The sequence below is a fragment of the Diospyros lotus genome, chromosome 14, assembly GCF_014633365.1.
Source record: "Diospyros lotus cultivar Yz01 chromosome 14, ASM1463336v1, whole genome shotgun sequence".
Lineage (NCBI taxonomy): Eukaryota > Viridiplantae > Streptophyta > Magnoliopsida > Ericales > Ebenaceae > Diospyros > Diospyros lotus.
In genome coordinates, this window is record NC_068351.1 from 18,002,146 (window position 1) to 18,021,689 (window position 19,544).

General features: G+C 34.1%; 1 protein-coding gene across 6 annotated transcripts in view; it reads right to left on the bottom strand.

Annotated features, from left to right (window-relative positions):
* Positions 1-4,272: 4,272 nt before the first annotated feature.
* LOC127790073 (coatomer subunit beta'-1-like) overlaps positions 4,273-19,544 on the bottom strand; it is a 28,014-nt gene continuing 12,742 nt past the window's right edge. The window contains exons 10-26 of one of the 6 annotated variants that reach the window (XR_008020726.1): positions 13,940-14,090; positions 13,779-13,844; positions 13,002-13,190; positions 12,603-12,743; positions 12,428-12,502; positions 12,134-12,310; positions 11,942-12,033; positions 11,735-11,851; positions 11,489-11,603; positions 11,277-11,348; positions 9,522-9,718; positions 9,337-9,430; positions 8,491-8,597; positions 7,995-8,124; positions 7,259-7,482; positions 6,357-6,423; positions 4,273-4,690 (exon numbers count right to left, since the gene is read on the bottom strand). Coding sequence is in view for 5 of the 6 variants with exons in the window: in XM_052319347.1 (XP_052175307.1) it covers positions 7,303-7,482; positions 7,995-8,124; positions 8,491-8,597; positions 9,337-9,430; positions 9,522-9,718; positions 11,277-11,348; positions 11,489-11,603; positions 11,735-11,851; positions 11,942-12,033; positions 12,134-12,310; positions 12,428-12,502; positions 12,603-12,743; positions 13,002-13,190; positions 13,779-13,844; positions 13,940-14,090 (1,903 nt within the window). In the remaining variant the exon portion in view is untranslated. Of the gene's footprint in view, positions 4,691-5,967; positions 6,424-7,258; positions 7,483-7,994; positions 8,125-8,490; positions 8,598-9,336; positions 9,431-9,521; positions 9,719-11,276; positions 11,349-11,488; positions 11,604-11,734; positions 11,852-11,941; positions 12,034-12,133; positions 12,311-12,427; positions 12,503-12,602; positions 12,744-13,001; positions 13,191-13,778; positions 13,845-13,939; positions 14,091-19,544 lie in introns of those variants that run through there. The other 5 variants (XM_052319351.1, XM_052319349.1, XM_052319350.1 and 2 more) reach the window with 5 other exon arrangements.

Sequence of the window (19,544 nt, forward strand, 5' to 3'; positions counted from 1 at the left end):
GTATATATCGGTGTCGGTGGATCATCGATATGGATAAACCGATACGAATATGATATCGGTTATACAATATCTCTTAGTTTATCCATATCGTATCGATTATACCATATCGATATCTGACCTATTAGAACCGACATGTCTTATTAGAACCGTAACACTGTTCTAATATTTGTATTATGAAGCAGTAGTCTAATACTTATTTCCTTAATTTTGTATCATATGCAGATTTTTTTATTTGAGGTCATGCCACATTTGGTTAAGTTGGGAATTGTTGAGAGAATTGAATCAGACCCTCAAGCTCCAAGGCTGAAGAAATGGATACTTTCACATAAAAAAATCAACCAAGAACAAATTTTGCAGGGGCGTTTATTTGATGATAGGGAAGTTATCCCCATTGTGCCAACAGAACAGGAGAGGAGGGAGGATTATTTTATTGAGCCACGTGGTGTATTGGAAGAAGAAGAAGTAAATAAAGGTGAAGGAGTCGGAGGGAGTGCAAATGTAATGGAGGTTGACTCAATAAACCAGGGAGGAAGGAGTGTTAAAGCGAAGGAAACAATATGTATAAATAACTATTTAGATGGTTTAATGGAGGAAGTTCGGGAGGAAAGGAAGGAAGTCAGCAACGAGCTCGGTGAAGTTAGAAACGAGCTAAGGGAAGTCAGAAACGAGCTAAGGGAAGTGAAAAACGAGCTCGGGGCACTTAGGCACATGTTGACCCGAGATAAGGAAGAGAGCACCGACATAAAGAATATGTTTACTTTCATCTGCCAGCGATTGTCAATCAAGCCACCGGTACCTGAGGGGGAGGACGACAGGAATGACCGTGAGGTGGAGGGGGATGGGGAGAGGAAAGATGTTGAAGGTGAGGTTTCGGTGGAGGACGGGGAAGATGAGACGACGGCAGGCAATGTTGCTGAGGCTGTGGCTGTGGTTGAGAAATTGATAGAGGGGACACAAACAGAATCAATAAACCCGTCATTAGATGAAATAAAAGCAGATACTCCTATTAAGGAGACATTCCAGAGGACGGGTGTGCAGATGGGGCACAAAAGAAAAGCCATTGAATCAATTATGAATCCCCTCGAGGGAAATAAGGAGGACTCGAGAGTAACATCATTCACCTCCAAACTCCCAAAGCTGAATCCCAAACCCACAGGTGCTCCAAGCGGTTATTGGGTGGAGGACTTACATAAATTTCTCAACGATCCAAATACAACAGCAGTTATCAAAGCTTCCTACTGTTATATGGATAAGGAATTTTTTGAGATCCTATCAAAAAAAGACCAATGGCTCCGATCTGATGTAAGTCATTAGCTAACTATATATGTTTTGTTGTGTATATCGGGTTATAATTATCTGTTAAGAGCCGATACTTACTTACCTACATATATCCTTTGCTGTATAGCTACGTCGGCTACACTTTATCGGTTATATGTTAATTAGTCGGTTTCCTACATCGGTCTTGAACCGATATATATAGCCGATATATATACATTGTAATGTATCGGTTTCGTATGTAAGTTACGAACCGATATTTATAACCGTATTTGCTTATGATCTTTTTGGTTTAAATATTTGCAGCACATGGATAGCTACGTGTACATGTTGAATAAAAGAATGAAACAAACAAAGACAACCAATACAAAATTAGCATTGGTTCCAAGCACATTTAGTGTAAGTGTCGTAACCATATATATTATCTGGACTAGAATTTACTTCCCAAAATAACAAAGCATTTGTGATTTTGACCGCACACAGCAATTATTGAAGAGTGCGTGGGATCAGTTGAAGGCAGGAAAGTGGGGAAACTTCACGGAGCATGATATTCCTTGCCAATATTTTTGGGGAGAGACAACAGATACCAACGGATTCTTAAATGTTGAGGCCGTGCTATGCCCTGCAAATGTAGATGATAAACATTGGGTTTTGGTAGGGCTGGAATTCGTGGTTCAATGTGTTCATGTATATACCTCGACCACACCAAAAAACTACAAAACTAAGTTCGAGTATCTTGTACATATGGTTCCAAAGCTTCTAAGAGATTGTAATTACCACGTCTTAACACCTGGATTTAAGTTGAAGCCTAAATGGGACTTCAAGGTTCAAAAAGGTCCTCAGCAAATTGGGTAAGGTTAAGGTTAAGGTTATTCAGCACATTGTTTATTTGGATTATGATGGATATAAATGTTATTTGCTTACAATTGACAGGGGTGGTGATTGTGGGATATTTGTTCTCAAATGGATGGAACTCATGACCCACAATGTCTCAATAAACGAGATGACCCAGGAGCATGCTGAACTTTACAGGTCTCATATGGCTGTGGATCTTTATGCTTTTGCAGTATCCGATGCACTGGATTTTGCAGCCGACCTTGATACCAAAGATCCCAAGAAGAGAAAGGAAAACTAAACTATTGTAATGTATATATCATCTTAGTAATATTGTAAATTATATCGTACCAATATATATATATTTTAACTGTTAATATGTCCTCATTAATGTCCATTAGTTTGACATCTTTCTATTAGAGGAAATGGATCGGTTACAGGTGTCATAATTATATCGGTTCTGATTCATCGGATATAAACCGATACTATTTGACCGAGATGTCGAATTCCTCAGTATTAATCAGTTAATAAACATCGGTTAATTAACCGATATGAATTCACCGATATTGTTTTCCCCATAACTAATTTCTTAACTTTCAAAATTATTTGGCGGTTAATAAACATCGGTTAATTAACCGATATGAATTTACCGATATTGTTTTCCCCATAACTAATTTCTTAACTTTCAAAATTATTTGGCGACCTGTGAGACATCCTTTATATGTGATATCATTGGTTCTATGTTTAAACCTATATCATGACGTAAATTGCCGATATATCAACCGATATCTAGCGAAATGCATAATTTTTCACTCGTAACTTTGGAAAAAAGGAAAAAATATCTTGTCGACGATTGGAAAATAACTAAATACCTAGATCGAGAGAAGCCGATTAATGTGCGAGCTCAACAACGCTTAAGGAATAAGAACAATGGGCGCGAATAAGACGCTTGATGAAGAAGCAGCAGCACTTTGGTAAGTGAATAACAACAATAATGGCTCTGAGAAAGACGAGCGTGAGAGATTGACGGCGGCCGACTCAGAATGTGAGTGACAGAAGAGAGGGAGGGAGGGAGAAGACCATCCCTAAGTAGCGGGGTTATTAAAAGCGGGGCCATTTTTGTCCATTCAACTCACGAAAGTCCTAATTTTGCAAAGATTTTCAAAGTGTCCTATTTTTGCATATTTTAGTAACGGAGGTCCTATTTTTGAAAATTTCCCTCATTTTGAGGACTGGGAGAGCTTCTAAAAGTCACTTGCTTAGCTTAAAAAACTAATATATAGTATCTGATTATAATGTAGTTCTGCGTCTTTATTTGTGTAGCATATTAAGATCTAATGTATTAATGAAAGACTAACAAGTAACAAAGTAACTACAAAGTTCGCATTTGTTTTTTTTTTTTTTTTTTTAATTGCAGGAGTTTCGTATTCCGCCTTATTAATTTTATACAGATCTCTGTGTATACTGATTATTCATACACAAATCAAGGTTAGATTCAACTTAAAAAAAGATGATAATTATAACCCACTCTTGAAAATAACTTAACTCAAAATTAATTCCACTCCAACAATACCTGAGTGGCCACTTTGTTTTTTTCCTTCCGTTCCGTTGTGTTTTTTTCCTTTTGACATTCCCAGTTTGCTGTTCGTTCATTTCTTAAATTAAAAAAAAAAAAAAATACACAGTTTGATAAATTATGAATAAAATATAGATTTTTATTGTTCGTGATTAAGTGTTTCTTTTTTCATAGAAGTTAAATCATGTTTATAAAAATGGCAAAAAGCATAAAAATATCAAACTAGTGCCTCCCTAATCTCTTTATTTCAATGTTCAATAACTTTCTAGAATATGTATTTTCACAAATAATTACAAATATATTAAGTCAAACACATACATAAAATAAAATTATATTAGATAGACTCTTGTCTTATCATTGTATAATATAAAAAGATTACACATAATTTATCAAACAATTTTTACAAAAATTTTAAACCTAGAAACGAAAAACAAACCGCCCAAAGATTCCTAAATCATTCCATCATTCAATTTACAAGCCCATTTATTTGTTCCATTGTTATTTTAAATGAAAAAATAATTACACTTGTTGCTATTCTCTTCAGACATGATCAAGGAAACCAACTTGCTATGACTGAAGACTGAGAATTGAAAACTGGGAAACACTTTTTGTGTTAGATGTGCAGCTATGACTCACTTCAGTCTTCTATTGGCTTCACAGAGATGAAAAGAAGTACAAAATTGAGAATTGAGGTGGAGGTGGAGGTGGTGGGGTTGAACGTGTAATCATTTTCATAATCACTATAATTCATTCTTACTACACATTCAAACGCCATGTAAACAAATTTCGAAGAAACAAAATTGCCTCATAGATTTAAGTTATAAAAAACCCAGGCGCAACTAAAAGGGCATAACACGGGCGAAATTTGGTGAATGGTAGTTTAAAAAAGAAATAAAAAAGTTCCAAGATATTTGCCCATGACAAAATTCCATGTGCTACAAAAAGATCACTGTTCTGCAGTGTGGAGACGACGGGTCCCACAAACATCATCTCTTTCATTCAAGCCTGGAATGAAGCAGTAAATAAATAAATAAAATAGTAAATTATTTGCAGCTTTTGATTCTTTGCGTAGAAAGCCCATTATGATTCTGATTTGTGCTTCAAGCATCCAGTAGTAGGCTTTTAGGAGATAAATTCTAGGATGAGAACCGAAAGAAAGCCAACAGCAATGAAGGCACAACTCACAGCAATGCAGACAGGAAAGTGACAGTGAAGTCCTCCCACTCACACTCCCCAGAATCGCAAATGAAAAGAGAATTCAATGGTATGCATAGAAACTAAATATACATTCTACAGCCAAGAAATGAAAAGACCTCAAAAACTTCATTACTGCTTGCTTCACAAATAAAATGTGCATTCATGATGCTGGTGCTGAAGATCGATGGTGCTGGAAGGAGAAGACATCTTACCCGACAACTGGTGCAACATGCTGCTATTGGATTCAAACTAGTGTTCTTGCAGACCAAAAAGTCTTAACTTTGACCCATAAATTCAGCATGTCAAACAACACTAGCCATTTTTAAACAAGTTGCAACCACAATCCCTGTGGATGCTTGTACTTCAAGCTTAACCAAATCTTCAAGTTACCCGTTTTGGATAAGTCAATGTTCTGTAGTCAGGTACTACACAAAGGTTTGACTACTACCAAGGTTCAGCTCCAAGACACGGACAAACTCAATGGACAAAACACTTCATGTTTGAATGTCTCCTCAATTTTGAAGACATTTCATGATGCATAATGGTAAGATCTAATAATCCTATGAAACAGGTAACAACACTCTTTTCAAAGTTTTAAACTTCCTCATCGTATAAAATTTCCAATGCTAAATTTTTAAGTGTAGGCCACAATCTTCCATGACAGCCTGCTTTGGTAATGAATAATAACGGTATGCAAAGAAAAATGAAGCCACTCAAATTGAAGTGGCAAACCCAACAAACACCCTCAGTGGATCACAAGGATAAACGGACTAATAAAAAATTAAAAGATTTCAAATAAATATTCATTTAGTAGTGCTTGACAATTATATTTTAGTTTTTAGGCTTTTTTAGGTAAAATGTAAATACAAAAGGTCTTGGTGTAGTGGTAAAAGTGTTTTTAAATTTATTATAATTGTGGAGGTCATGAGTTCAAATCTTATTGGCAATTTAGTATAGTGTCTTTTAATTTTTTTAAGCGAAACAGATAAAGGGTATATTTAGAATTTAACAGGGCCTCAATTAGAGGTAACACCAAATGAAGGGTTTACTTAAACTAATAGAATAGATTACATAATGCAAAAAGATTCAAATAAATTACTTAATGCACTTAAATATATTTAGCAGTTGAGTATGTAATTTTGCGTGAAGCTATTAGGGTAACAACAATCTTCTCATGGTTCAGGACTTCATCCTCGTACAAAACAAAAAAATTTCCAATGCCAAATTGTAAGTGAAGCCCAAAATATTCCTTAATGGCCCACTTCAGTGATTGTTTACTGCTCTATATATAATCTACAGATCAAAAATCCAAAGAACAACCTAAATGGTTCTCAAGGATTGAATGAACTATCACTGAATGCGACAAGTGGATCCCAATTTTTGAATGCCTCAAGGATATATGCAAAAGAAGCATTTAACTAACAGAAAAAACTGCAAAAGTGAAATTCATTCCATGCATGAATTCCATTCTCACCTTAAGAAAGAAGATTGGTACAGCTGGGACAACAGTCTTCACTGGTGTTCATAATTTGGTGTAAGCACTGCAAATCAATAAAACAAGAAAAAGTTAAAGAAAATCAAAAATAAAAACCACACAAAAAAAGCAATAGAAGAAAGCACCACAGTCAATTTAAAAATCTGACACTTAGGCCAAAAACTGCAAAATGAAGAAAATAAAAAAGCACAAACGTGAGGGGCAAAAGAAAAATCAAACAAAGAAGTTCAAGAAATGGAGGGAAAAAAAATAGATGATTTTGTTTCCAACTACCATATAAACATTGATCCAAAGATCCAGCTACAAATCTTTTGTTAATGTTGCCATTGCACTAGAAATGGCAGAGCAGGGATTTTTATATTCTTAGGATACAATTTCCAGCTACAAATATTTTGTTAATATTCAAGTGGATATGATACTGCTTGAAAAATCACATGACAGGACATAACTCCAACCGTCACAACTAAATGACGATATGGACAATAATGTGGTCTAGGCCCAGTTCAACCCAGAAATCATGTTTACTCACATTCATAATCTATCCCTTCCCCCCGCCCCCACAAGAGAGAGAGAGAGAGAGAGAGAGGGAGAGCCCAACGTGTTTGGTTGTGTTGCATTCTAAAATTTGACACTTACACCAATACTATAGGGATATAAATCACTTTTAACAAATTTAAAGGCCAATAATTGCCACAGAAAATACTAAGCAGGAACATAGCCACTCAACAAACATCAATAATTATTTCGGTGGTACCATATATGATCCTTGTAATGGCAGTATTAGCAACAAGACACATATAATAATAATAATATAAAAGGAGGGAATTTTGATGGTCAATATATAAGTCAGAAATAGCAATCCAGAGAAAATCATTAATCACCAGTGACAAAATTAGGATTTTCACACTGGTCCAACCAATTGCTTTTAGGCTGATGGATTTCCTTCAGTATTCGTACCCCACTCTTCGTCAGCCTCATTACCATTAACAAGTACTGCACCATCAGTGGAGTCAGCATCAGTCACAACAGCCTCTTCTTGCCCTTCATCCCTTGCATCTCCTTGCACTCCATCATGTGCCTCTTCCTCTCCATTGTATTCTTCAACCTGAAGATTGGAATACCATCCATTAATGGAGCATTACAATAATGGTTTAATTTTACAACAGAGGAAAAGAAGTAGATCCCTATGAATTGAGTACCCAAAACAATAACAATTAGGAATATTAGGGACAAAAACCTTAATAGCAGGGTAGGTAACTCTTCAGAGGTGTCTGGATCACAACTACTCCAAACTCAAAGCAGAGTGTTTATTAGGTAAATTGTCTTGTTTGATGTAGGCAAACACAAATTTGTGTAATGTTTAGAAGACACAAGCTCTGATTGTGGATTGAGTAATACCTTGAACACACCTTTTTAGAGCTAGTCCCAAACCCAAATGGAGGAGGATGGTTGCATCAGGTAACGAATAACTAGCGTACTAATCATTGGATCTTTTAACATAGTCTAGGAATTGATGAGTTAGAATCCATGTCGCCGCCCCCATGATTAAAGCTTGGTTGTTTTAAAAGAACCTAAACTGACAATAAAAGAAAATGATACATCTCTATGAAGAGTTACCTCATGATTCAAGCCTCCATTTTCAAGTGGCACATTTTCATCCATTTGCATATCTCTGAAAGCATCCACAAGGTTAACTTGTGATCTATAGGCATATTTTACATACTCCTCTGCTGGAGGAAAAACACCCCTATAAATAAATTGGCAGGGAAAATACATCAATGCCAAATATTGAATTACAGTTCGTAAAAACATATTTTCTACTTTCTAGTGTACAACTGGAAAATTTACAAGATAAAATTATTTTTCTAGATAAAGATCATAAAATTTTCTGAAACATTCAGACAAAAGTTGCACAGAAACAGGTTAAGGTAACATGAAAGTAATTATAATGATGGAGAAGGAGAACGGTCCATGTCAAACACTAATAGTAAGAAGAAATAACTAGATAAATGTACCAATCATGAAAATGTACACAGATAGCTGAATATTCCAACAACAAAATTTGAATAGAAAATGGAAAAGGAGAAAGCTGTAGAAAGCCACATAGAGAAACCTTTTCTCTGCAACTTTTGATTCAATTGCAAGACCAACTTGCCAGTCCTCGAACAAATTAGGATACTCTCTTGGATCGGCCAAAGATTCTGCAGCCTTTGGATTAACCTACAGAATATGAATTACATGCTTAAGATAAATTAGCTAATAACACAGACCACCTCCTATAGCATTCATAAAGCATATAAAACTATGGTGATTCAAGGCTCTACAATATTCACTAAGATTTGGCGGGAATAAGATATTAGTAGCAACTTTCAGAAATGCCTATTACTTGAGACGAGTTTTAGGACGATAGCACAGAACATTTCCTCCTTTTCTTTTCTTTTTTCTTATTGATAAACACATTACAAATATTTTTCTCCAATGCTACCTAGTGTTGGCCAGTAAAAAAAATATATTTCAGCTTTCCATGATTCCAGTAATGAAGTTTAAGCCTAATGTTTACAAGAAGGTACTTGCACAAGACAACAGCATGCAGAGAAAGAAAGACAGACTTGACTCCATTTGTGTTTTGAAAATGTTTGTTGATGAACTTGGATAAGGCTGACTAGTGAATTTACTTAGCCATGATAACATAAACACCATGAAAACAGAAAAGCATTAATCCTACAGACTTCACCATCATGAACCCTTCCTTGAACCATCATATGATAGTTAAGTTTTCAAACAATCCCTTGCACTTCTCACAACAGAAAATAAAGCCTAATCAGAAAGGAAAGGTACCAGATATCTCCAGCACGTTTAACTTAAGCCCACTTTATTCTATTTCTTAATTATTCAGGTGATCCATGTTTGCAGTTCAGTAAATCATAATAGGCACAAAGGCAGGTGAATGAAAAGTAACCTTATGCAGGTCCTTTTTCCAAATTTCAACTATCTCTGGAACGTTGCTTGGAAGATAAGAACGTGCCATTAAAGCAGCCTCTGGTATCCGATTGCTGCAAGAAGATTGCAATAAGAATAGAATCAAAACAGGTACTAACCATGACATCTCTTTTCAGTAATAAAAGAATTGAAAAGAAGAAACACCTGTCAACCAAAAGCTGTAGGCACTCTTCCACTTTACCCAACAAGAACAGACACAGGAAAGCGACATTGTTTTTTCCATGCTCTTTGGCAAGAGATGCAAGCTTTGATACCCCTTCTGCATCTCCTAAAGAAGAGTAAAGTAGCAATAAACCACTCAAGTCCATTGCATTTTTTAAACAATCTTCTGCCATCTCCAACTGCAATACAGCGAAACAAAGGCACTTTAAGAGAAATAATGAAGTGAAGGAACAATTTGTTTTTCTTTTTCATTTTGATAAACAATCCAGTATAAACTAATGAAAAAACATTGTGAAGGGTTGCAGACCCTATACAAAAGTATAGAGAACTAGAAGATAATGCTACAAAAATCAAAATACCATCTACAAATTGCATGGAGGAGAGACAAAAAGGAAAGTCCACCTTCAGGTTCAACCATAGAAAAGGAAGGACAGAAAGTGAAAGGACAAAAACATATTGTTGGCAGGAACACCATCCACAGGACTAAAAATATACACGGGAAACAGAAAGAGAATAAATACCTACTTAATCATCTGATTTTCCATACCAAGAACCATTTCAAGAAGTTCAGTTACCCATCTTTATAAACCATGGAAGAAAGATGTAAGTGAAGGACTAAACTTTACTGCTCATGATAGAGTTTTCAACACAATAAGAGAAAAATTGCAAACAGTTCTAGATAACAACAGAAATTGCAATAAGAGGAAAATTGGAGAGGTAGGAATACAACATAAGTTACATGGTCATGGATCATCACATTATTGACAATGTGAGAATCCCACATCACCTCAGCAAAGGAAACCTAGGTTATATACAAGGAGAAGGATCTCTCCACCTATTAAGTTGGCTTTTCAGGTTGGAGTTCTATCTCTAACTTCTCACATAGTATCAGAGCCAACCCTTGGCTGGGAGACTACCCTCGGTCGTGGTCATAGACCAGTACCCTGCCCGATCACCTGGGCATGTACCAGTTACTGGAGAAGCTTCGGCGTGGGGGGGAGTGTGAGAATCCCACATCGCCTCAGCAAAGGAAACCTAGGCTATATATAAGGAGGAGGATCCCTCTACCTGTTAAGCTGGCTTTTCAGGTTAGAGTTTTACCTCTAACTTCTCACAGACAACATATAGTTTTCCAATATGAACAAATCTATTATTAGAGGCTTTCATAGTTAAAACGAACTCAGACATAGTAGGGCCCATCTTGTCACAGAAACTATTTTTGTTTTCCATCTCTAGTTTTCATCTTCATCTCCATTTTTGAGAGTTTGTAGAAAATCTCTTTTAGTTTTCCATCTCTAGTTTTCATATTCATCACCAGTTTTCCTTTTCCACAAAAATTTGAAGAAATTGTTCAATTGTTGAAAACAGAAAATTCATTTCTTATCTTCACAGTAGTTCATGGGTGTTATTCGAAAAGAAAGTGCAACTCATGATGAATTTCAACAATGAGAAGATTGGAGATGAACGGTATATATGTCAACTAAATTCATTAAATTGATTGACTGGAAAACACGGGAAATACTACCTTTTGTGAAGAAAATAGTAAGAGCATCCTAAGGATGTTTTCCAACAGATAATACAAATTTGAAATACAGGAAAAGAGAGTTTTCCATTTACTATTTGGAAAATTTTATCTTTTGAATATAACTTATTGTTTTCTATGAAAGATGTTAGAAAACAAGGCAGTTTTCCACAAATGAACAGGCCCATAAAGTCCTTTTAAGGTGACAAGATTACCATTCCAGTGGACATCGCTAATTCACCCAGCTGCTTCCATTTGGATTCACTCTGTGCTGCTGCAGCAATTTCCTGTAAAAACAAATTGAACTGTAATCAGGATGTTGCATGATGTTAACAATATATAATTCTCCAAAATCAACTAAAACAGAATGTTCTAGACAATGATCACTATAATGACTCTTAGATTAAGCATATTCAATGGTGTATACCTTTGCAACTTCTAGTTTACCCAATTGTATGGCTAGCTCAAACTTGTAGTCAGGATCTGTTGCCACTTCCAATGCATCCTCTATCATTCCCCGTGATTCCAAGAAATGAGCAACACTAGAAGGTCAAATTTGCCATTGGAACTTGTATATTAGCAGTGATTTTCCGGAAAAAAAAGTCAAAAAATGCTTAATTTTCAAATAGCTAAAGGCAATATTGTATCATGTTTAACCAAAGGTAAAACATACCTATTGTGGTGCTCATTAGAAATTGAAGGCAATATTTCATTGGCTCGTTCCAGGTCACCACGCATCACGAGAGTCTTGTACTCTATCAAGCTAAGGAGTAAGGTATACCCCATAACACTAAAAGAAAAAAATAAAATGACTAAGCGTTAATAATGACAATTACATCAGTTGCTACCTCCAAGAGTACAAATCTAAAAGCTCACTTACTTGAACTCTTTGTCAATTAGATACACTCTACTCTGATTTGCTAAATATCCCAACAAGTACATTGGCCGATCCAAATGAAACATTGTGGTAACCTGGAGACATCATATTGAGCATGAAATCATTTCCTGACTATTGTAAAATCAATTATATTTGAACATAGTTGCATTTACAAGTCTGAAATATATAGCATACCTCACCCCCAACACAGTAATTAAGTCTCCAGGAAGAGTTATTATAAATAAAACAATCCCCAACCCATATGCCAGTCCTGGCTCGTTCATTTATTTCATAAAGAAGCTCAAAAGCATCCTCAACACCTTGTTCATCTACTTGTCTTCCACTATCTAAATGCGAAGAAACTACATCCCTCTGCACAGTTGAGAATACAAACTCCATGAATTGACAGAGAATCACAGCAAAACCAGCTAAAGTTATGAAGAGGAGCTATTCTTTTCAAAATATTAAGAGACAGATAGAAGTCCTTACATTATACTTTAGTATATAAAATGATGTGTCACTGGTTATTGCCACTAAATCACCACTATCAGCCCAGTACAGGTTCTAAAAAATGATTAAACAAATGGAAAACAAAATAAATGAGTATTTTCTGCATTCTAACATTATATTGGATAGGAAATAAGAGGCATATACTACTACTTACTTTGACATTAACATCAATCCGCCTAATCAGCCTGCATTCAGCCCAATCATAAAAGCAAATAAAATCATTTGAACACATAGCTAGTAAAGTTCCCCCAAATATATGCTCGGCAGAAAATGTAGGGCGGATGCTTCTCTTTTCCTGGAAGATAACAGCTTTATTATATTTTATCCAATAACCCAGAGACAAACGAATTAAGCTAACAAGTGACAGTTCATATCCTTAGTGCAAGGTTCCAGCAAGCACATGATCTTTCCAAGAGCAACAAGAAATAGAGGAAGGCATGATTAAATGAAAGGCAAGTGATCTCAAAACAACAAACCCAATGAACTAATGAACTCTATATTTACATCATTGCAACTTTAAAATGGTATGAACACACCAATTGAAACTACAAACCTGGAAATTCTTACTGAAAATTTTGATCCTTGAGGTACTTTCTCTAACAGCATATTCACCATCAGATGACCAAACAAATTCCAATGCTGAACCAAATGACCTATTTCTCCATGCCAGAGCTGTATATATGATGTACTCACCATCTCCGCAAACAACAACAAACCTTCCATTCGGGTTATGCTTTAAGCTCTGGGGAAAAAAAGATTAATGTAAGTGAAAACCATGGCAAGATCATGCAAATTAAGTATGCAACTGGTATTCTTTTTAATTGTTTTAGAACAAATCATAGGCATTAATATTAGGAGTTTTATATAAACAAGATACATGATAAATGATAAATGATAGGAGACCAGCATAATAGGGGGAATAATAAGGACACTAATAAAAAGGGAACAGCCTAATGCATGAGGCATGCCACTGTGAGGTCCAGGAGAGACAAATGTCTGCAGTCCTGCCTCAGGCACAAAAAGGTATTTAGAGGTTAGACAATTTGGAGGATGAGACACAACAGGTGGCCAAGCATATTAAGCAATCAAAAGTCAAAACATCTAAATTCTAAAGCACAAGAGTAGTTAACTCTTATTTCTAGAACTTAAAGAACTTTAAAAAAGTAATTCTACTATACAAATTTGACTGACTAATATTTTACTGCAAAAATGAACTAGCAGGAGTTTAGGAAAGGTGTCTCAAGCTTACGCGTCCGTGTTCAAAGAAGAGCCCAATCATCACGAGTCATTAGGACATATCTAGTACATATAATAAATAATGCCAAGTCACCTGTGGGTAAAGATCACAGTTCCCCAATTCTTTCACTGCCAACGGTAATCTTTCTCCATCGGTAACCTAAAGGGAACAGTGAATTTAAAGATCACCTAAGCAAAAAGATTAGATACTATAGTGTTTTAGACATTTAGTACAAGAATGCAATTGAATCAGACCTCATAATCTGCTCCAACACTCTTAATGTTTACAGTCTGGATTTCATTATGCTTAGCCCATATGATTTTCCCGCTGTTGTCCATGCTAGCTACAGGTACTTCTCGACCAATTTTTACCATAATGGTTCCTTCATCATAACCAATAACCACCCTGTCCAGAAAATATAATAGCCACAGAAAAAAGTAGAGTTGCAATCAAAGAAGAGTTGAACACACCCAAGGACAACTACAGACAGTAGGTTAGAACTATTTCTCTGTTATTCCCTTTAAATTGTTATATTCTTAAAGCTGTAATCGAGTCGAGCCAAGCCGAGCTTGGCATAGCTCAGGCTTGGCTCGGTCTATTTTTCTGGAGCTCGAGCTCAACTTGAGCTCAAAATCTTGTTCGAGCTCAGGTTCAATTTGTTCTTCATGAGCTCGAGCTCAGCTCGCTTAAAATTCGTTTAGATCTGTTCGCGAGCCAAGCTCGAGCTCGGCTTGTTAATCTTGTTCCCAAATTATACTCGAGCTCAGATCATTAAAAGCTCGATTATTTTGTTCGAAAGCCGAGCTCGAGCTTGACTCAACAAAAGCTCGTTTATGAGCTCAAGTTTAAACTAATAATAAAGTAAAACTCAAATTTAAATAACTTTTCATAACATAACCATTAACCAAATTATGTAAAAAATACAACAAACATACCCAAATAAATAACAAGTAATTTTGAAGTTACAGTTCAAAATATTACAAAACATACCCAAATAAATAACGAGTAATTCTCAAGTTACAGTCCAAAACACTATAGAATATACTATAATAAATAACAAGTAATACTGAAGGTTTTGCTCCGTAGTTGAATCTACATCCACTATGGTAATGAAAATTGAATCATATCTTCCTTTTCCTACAAAGAAAAATAAAAATATTAAAATTATAAATTACATTTATTATAATGAATAAATAAATAAAGAGAAGCACACAAAAATAAAGAATATAGAACTTACTTCTCTTTCTTTCTTCTTAATCCCATAAAAGGCTTTATACCAATCACCAGCACACATCAACATTTGAACTGTATTTGTGCCCAAAGATGTTTGGTGTGGTTCAATTACTCTACCATCAGCACTAAAGCTGATTCTGAGGCCATAGTTGTGATGGGAATGGATAAAATATCAAATGCCATTTTTGACAAAATACAAAATTTCAGTTTGTTGGTTCTCCACCATTCTAAAGCATCAAACGGAGGATCTATATCTTCATTATACAAATGAACACTTTCCTCCAAATACACATCTAACTCCGACTTTGTTGTATGAATGGTGCCAACATTTCTTATAAAATTGTACTCGTCCTCTTGTTCGCCTTTTTTCAAATAAACTAGGTCTAGAAGTAGAATCATCTTTACCTTCAATTGGCATTTGCTTATCGATGTTGCTCATTTTATGAACCTCAAAATACCCATCAAACAACTTGTACAAATTGGTTCGGACATCAATTATATGCTTTTGAGCATCATCAAATGTGTATATCACATCAAAAGCAAACTCAAATCAACTTCATTTTGTTCCTAAGGTCTAAAACATATGTAATTGAAATTAGCATATTGCTCTCACCCCAATACATGTCAAATTTTCTCTTCTTTTTTTCTGCCATTCTTCGCATAAAAAGGTCACAACTCTTAATTGCTTCATCCAATATTTTCTTAATATTCCAAAGTTCAGGGAGAAATAAATTTGAGGTTAGATATTCAGACCCTGAAATAATATTAGTGACCACATCAAATTCTTCAAGAAATGAACATACAATTTTTGCCCTTTTCCCAATCTTCCTCCAAAGGTAAATGATTGTAGCTACTATCTCTTAATTTATATCGAGGAAATACATCTTTAAATACCAAAGCAACACTTAAAAAAACATATGTAGCATTCCATCTCGTGCCACAATCAAGAATGAGTTTCCTTTTAGGCAAATTCAATTGTTTAGCAATATCACTACATATTTGAAGACGAGAAGGAGAAATGCTAATATGCTTTATACTCTCACGCACATTATGAATAATTTCTCCAATCTCAGATAAACCATATTGAATTAGAATATTCAATATGTGCGCACAATTTACATAAAAAAAACACCCATCAAGAGGAAGATTGTTACTATATTTCAAGTTATCTTTCAATAAAGACACAACATCCTTATAAGAGGCATTATCAACAGTGACAGTCCACAATTTGTTGTTAATTCCCCACTCTACTAAACATTTTTGCAATTCATCACATATCACAACCCCAATATGTAGCGGAGGAACATCAACAAAATTAAAAGTACGTTTTAACAATCTTAAATCTGAATCCACGAAATGACCAGTCACAACCATGTATTGGATTTTCTAATCCGAATCCCATATATCAGTAGTTATGCTAACCCAATTAATAGTATCCAATCTTTATCTGTTTTTTCTAAACTTCATAACTACAGCAATCTTTTCTCAAAGTTGCTCTACTGATCTTTTCCCAATTAGGGCTCATCGTTCTCATGAACAAATTGAACATTTCATATTCAGCAAAATTAAATGGCAATTCATGTATCAAAACCATGTGAGCAAAGTGTTCTCTAACTTTCGCATGATCGTATCTAAAGTTTTGAACTGCATTTACAGTTTCTAACTTAGCGGTTGTCATAGCAATTGAAAGTTGTTTTTGTCCCTAAATAAAAAAATACATCATAAACATTTAATTTATTCAACAAGCATAAATTTCTTTTATTTTAAAAATGTATCCAATTAAATTCATGTTTAATTAATAGCAAAAAGTAATAAAAAAAAGGGGAAAAAAAACAAACCTTCATGACAATTTGTCATGGAATGCAAACTTTCAAATGCTGAAGAAGATGTGTTGTGGCATCGGATTTAACAATGCCAAGTTGATGCTTGCAGTGAATGCATTCAACTTTCTTACTTCCATTCAGATGTGTCACTTCTTTGAATTCAAACCAAGCTTTAGAAGTTTTATTTCTTTTCTTTTTTTCAAAAGGGTTATAATCCCCTTTCATCTGCATTTTTTGTTAAATTTTCATTTTGATTTTCTAATGCTACCTTGCTCAAGCCATCAACATGGAGGACTCTTGAGTGGATTCCATCCCTTGTGACATTCTATTCAACAATAAAAAAAATCAAAGTATGTTCAGTTTGAACGATATAATTTTCAAATTATATTGTTGAATCTTTAGTTTGATTATTTGTGCTTGGAATGCAATTAGGAAACTCAAAAAATTCAAATAAAAATAATAATAATGAAAATTGTGACCTGAGCTAAACACATTTTCAGTTGTTGAAAAATAAAGTGTTAAGAATCCTATGAAATAATCAAACAACCAAAAGCCACGGCAGTACCAACGATCCACAATCGAAGAAATGAAAATACTCACACAACGAAAACAGAATCAAAGAACACAGCATGTACGTGTTCGGATCAAAAGATCCTACTCACGGCAAAGGTTTCGCCCCTAGTCAATCTACTATAATATGTACAACATATTTACAAGACGAAAACAGAACCGACTTACCGAAACAAGAAGATGAATCAAACAAACAAAGTACAAAGTTCAATAACCAAGCACTCTCAATATCACCAATCTCTCACCCAAACAATCACACTAACAAATGATTTACTTACAGAGATTAAATTGGAGATTCCTTACGTCGAGTTCGTCTTCCTGATCGCCTTCTTCATTCTTCTTTCTGCTCTCTCTCTCGCGAGTTTAGGGTTTCTGTTTGTGTGTGAAGAATATGACGCTTGAGATCTAAAAGATAGCTTATATACTTAGGGCAAGGGACAACCTTGGAATTAACAGAAAGATAAACATTCACGGGCTAGGCTTGTTGGGCTACATACACTCGTTACCCAAACCCAATTTATTTATTTTATACTTGACCCAATCAATTTTGAATCATATATCAACATAAAGAATGCAAAGCAAGAAATACAAAGCAAAAAGAATAAAAAAACAAGGCAACGTTTAAATTAGAATCAAACTAGTATTTTATTTTTACACAACTGAAAAGAAGAATACAAGCATATATACTAATACTACATAACTTCAAGAACAATGAAATAAATTTCATATGCTATTGTGCATACATACAATCTATGAATCACGAAAACGACTTAAAGATGTCTGCAAAGCCATTTTCTCAAATGACTTCTCTTATTAATTAATTTCTTAATAATATATATAACAATTATGCATAAAATATTATATAAAAATTAATTACACAATAATATCATTATTCATAATATTAATTGTATATATATTATCAAAATAAAATGTTACATTAACTTTTAACATATAATGTTTTTACTAAAAATATTTTAAATAATTATTTTTTATAATTTTTATATTAAAATTATATTTATAAAAAAACTCTCATTTTTTTAAAATTCATAGTTACCCCTTATATTTTTAAAAAGTACAATTTATCCCACATTTCCGTTTCTGACTTTTTAAAAAAAAATGTCGTTTCTACATTTCCATTTTTCCGTTTCCGAAAACGAAAAATGTTTCTAATAAAAAATGGAAACGTAGAAACAACATTTTTTTTTTAAAAAAGTTAGAAATGAAAACGTGGGATAAATTGAAATTTTAAAAATATAAGGGTTAACTATAAATTTTAAAAAATCAGAGTTTTTTTATAAATATAATTTTTAATATAAAAATTATAAAAAATAATTATTTAAAAGATTTTAAGTAAAAACATTATATGTTAAAATTTAATGTAACATTTTATTTTGATAATATATACACAATTAATATTATGAAAAATGATATTATTGTGTAATTAATTTTTATATAATATTTTATGCATAATTGTTATATACATTATTAAGAAATTAATTAATAAGAGAAGACATTTGAGAAGATGCTCTGCAGACATTTTTTAGTCGTTTTTGTGATTCATAGACTGCATTTATTGTGTATGTATGTATAATAGCATATGAAATTTATTTCATTGTTCTTGAAGTTATGCAGTATTAGTATATATGCTTGTATTCTTCTTTTTTGTTGTGTAAAAATAAAATACTAGTTTGATTCTAATTTAAACGTTGTCTTATTTTTTATTCATTCTACTTGTATTTCTTGCTTTGTACTCTTTATGTTAATATATGATTCAAAATTGATTGGGTCAAGTATAAAATAAATAAACTGGGTTTGGGTAGCCGGTGTATGCAGCCCAACAAGCCCAGGTGAATGTTTATCTTTCTGTTAATTCCAAGGTTGTCCCTTGTCCTAAGTATATAAGCTATCTTTTAGATCTCAAGCGTCATATTCTTCACGCATGAACATAAACCCTAAACTCGTGAGAGAGAGAAAGCAGAAAGAAGAATGAAGAAGGCGATCGGGAAGACGAACTCGGCACAAAGAATCTCCGGTTTAATCTTTGTAAGTAAATCATTTGTTAGTGTGATTGTTTGGGTGAGAGATTAGTGAGATTGAGAGTGTTGGGTTGCTCGATTATTGAGCTTTGTACTCTATTTGTTTGATTCGTCTTTTTGTTTCAGTAAGTCGATTCTATTTTCATCTTGTATATCTATTGTAAATATGTTGTACATGTTATAGTGGAATTGACTAG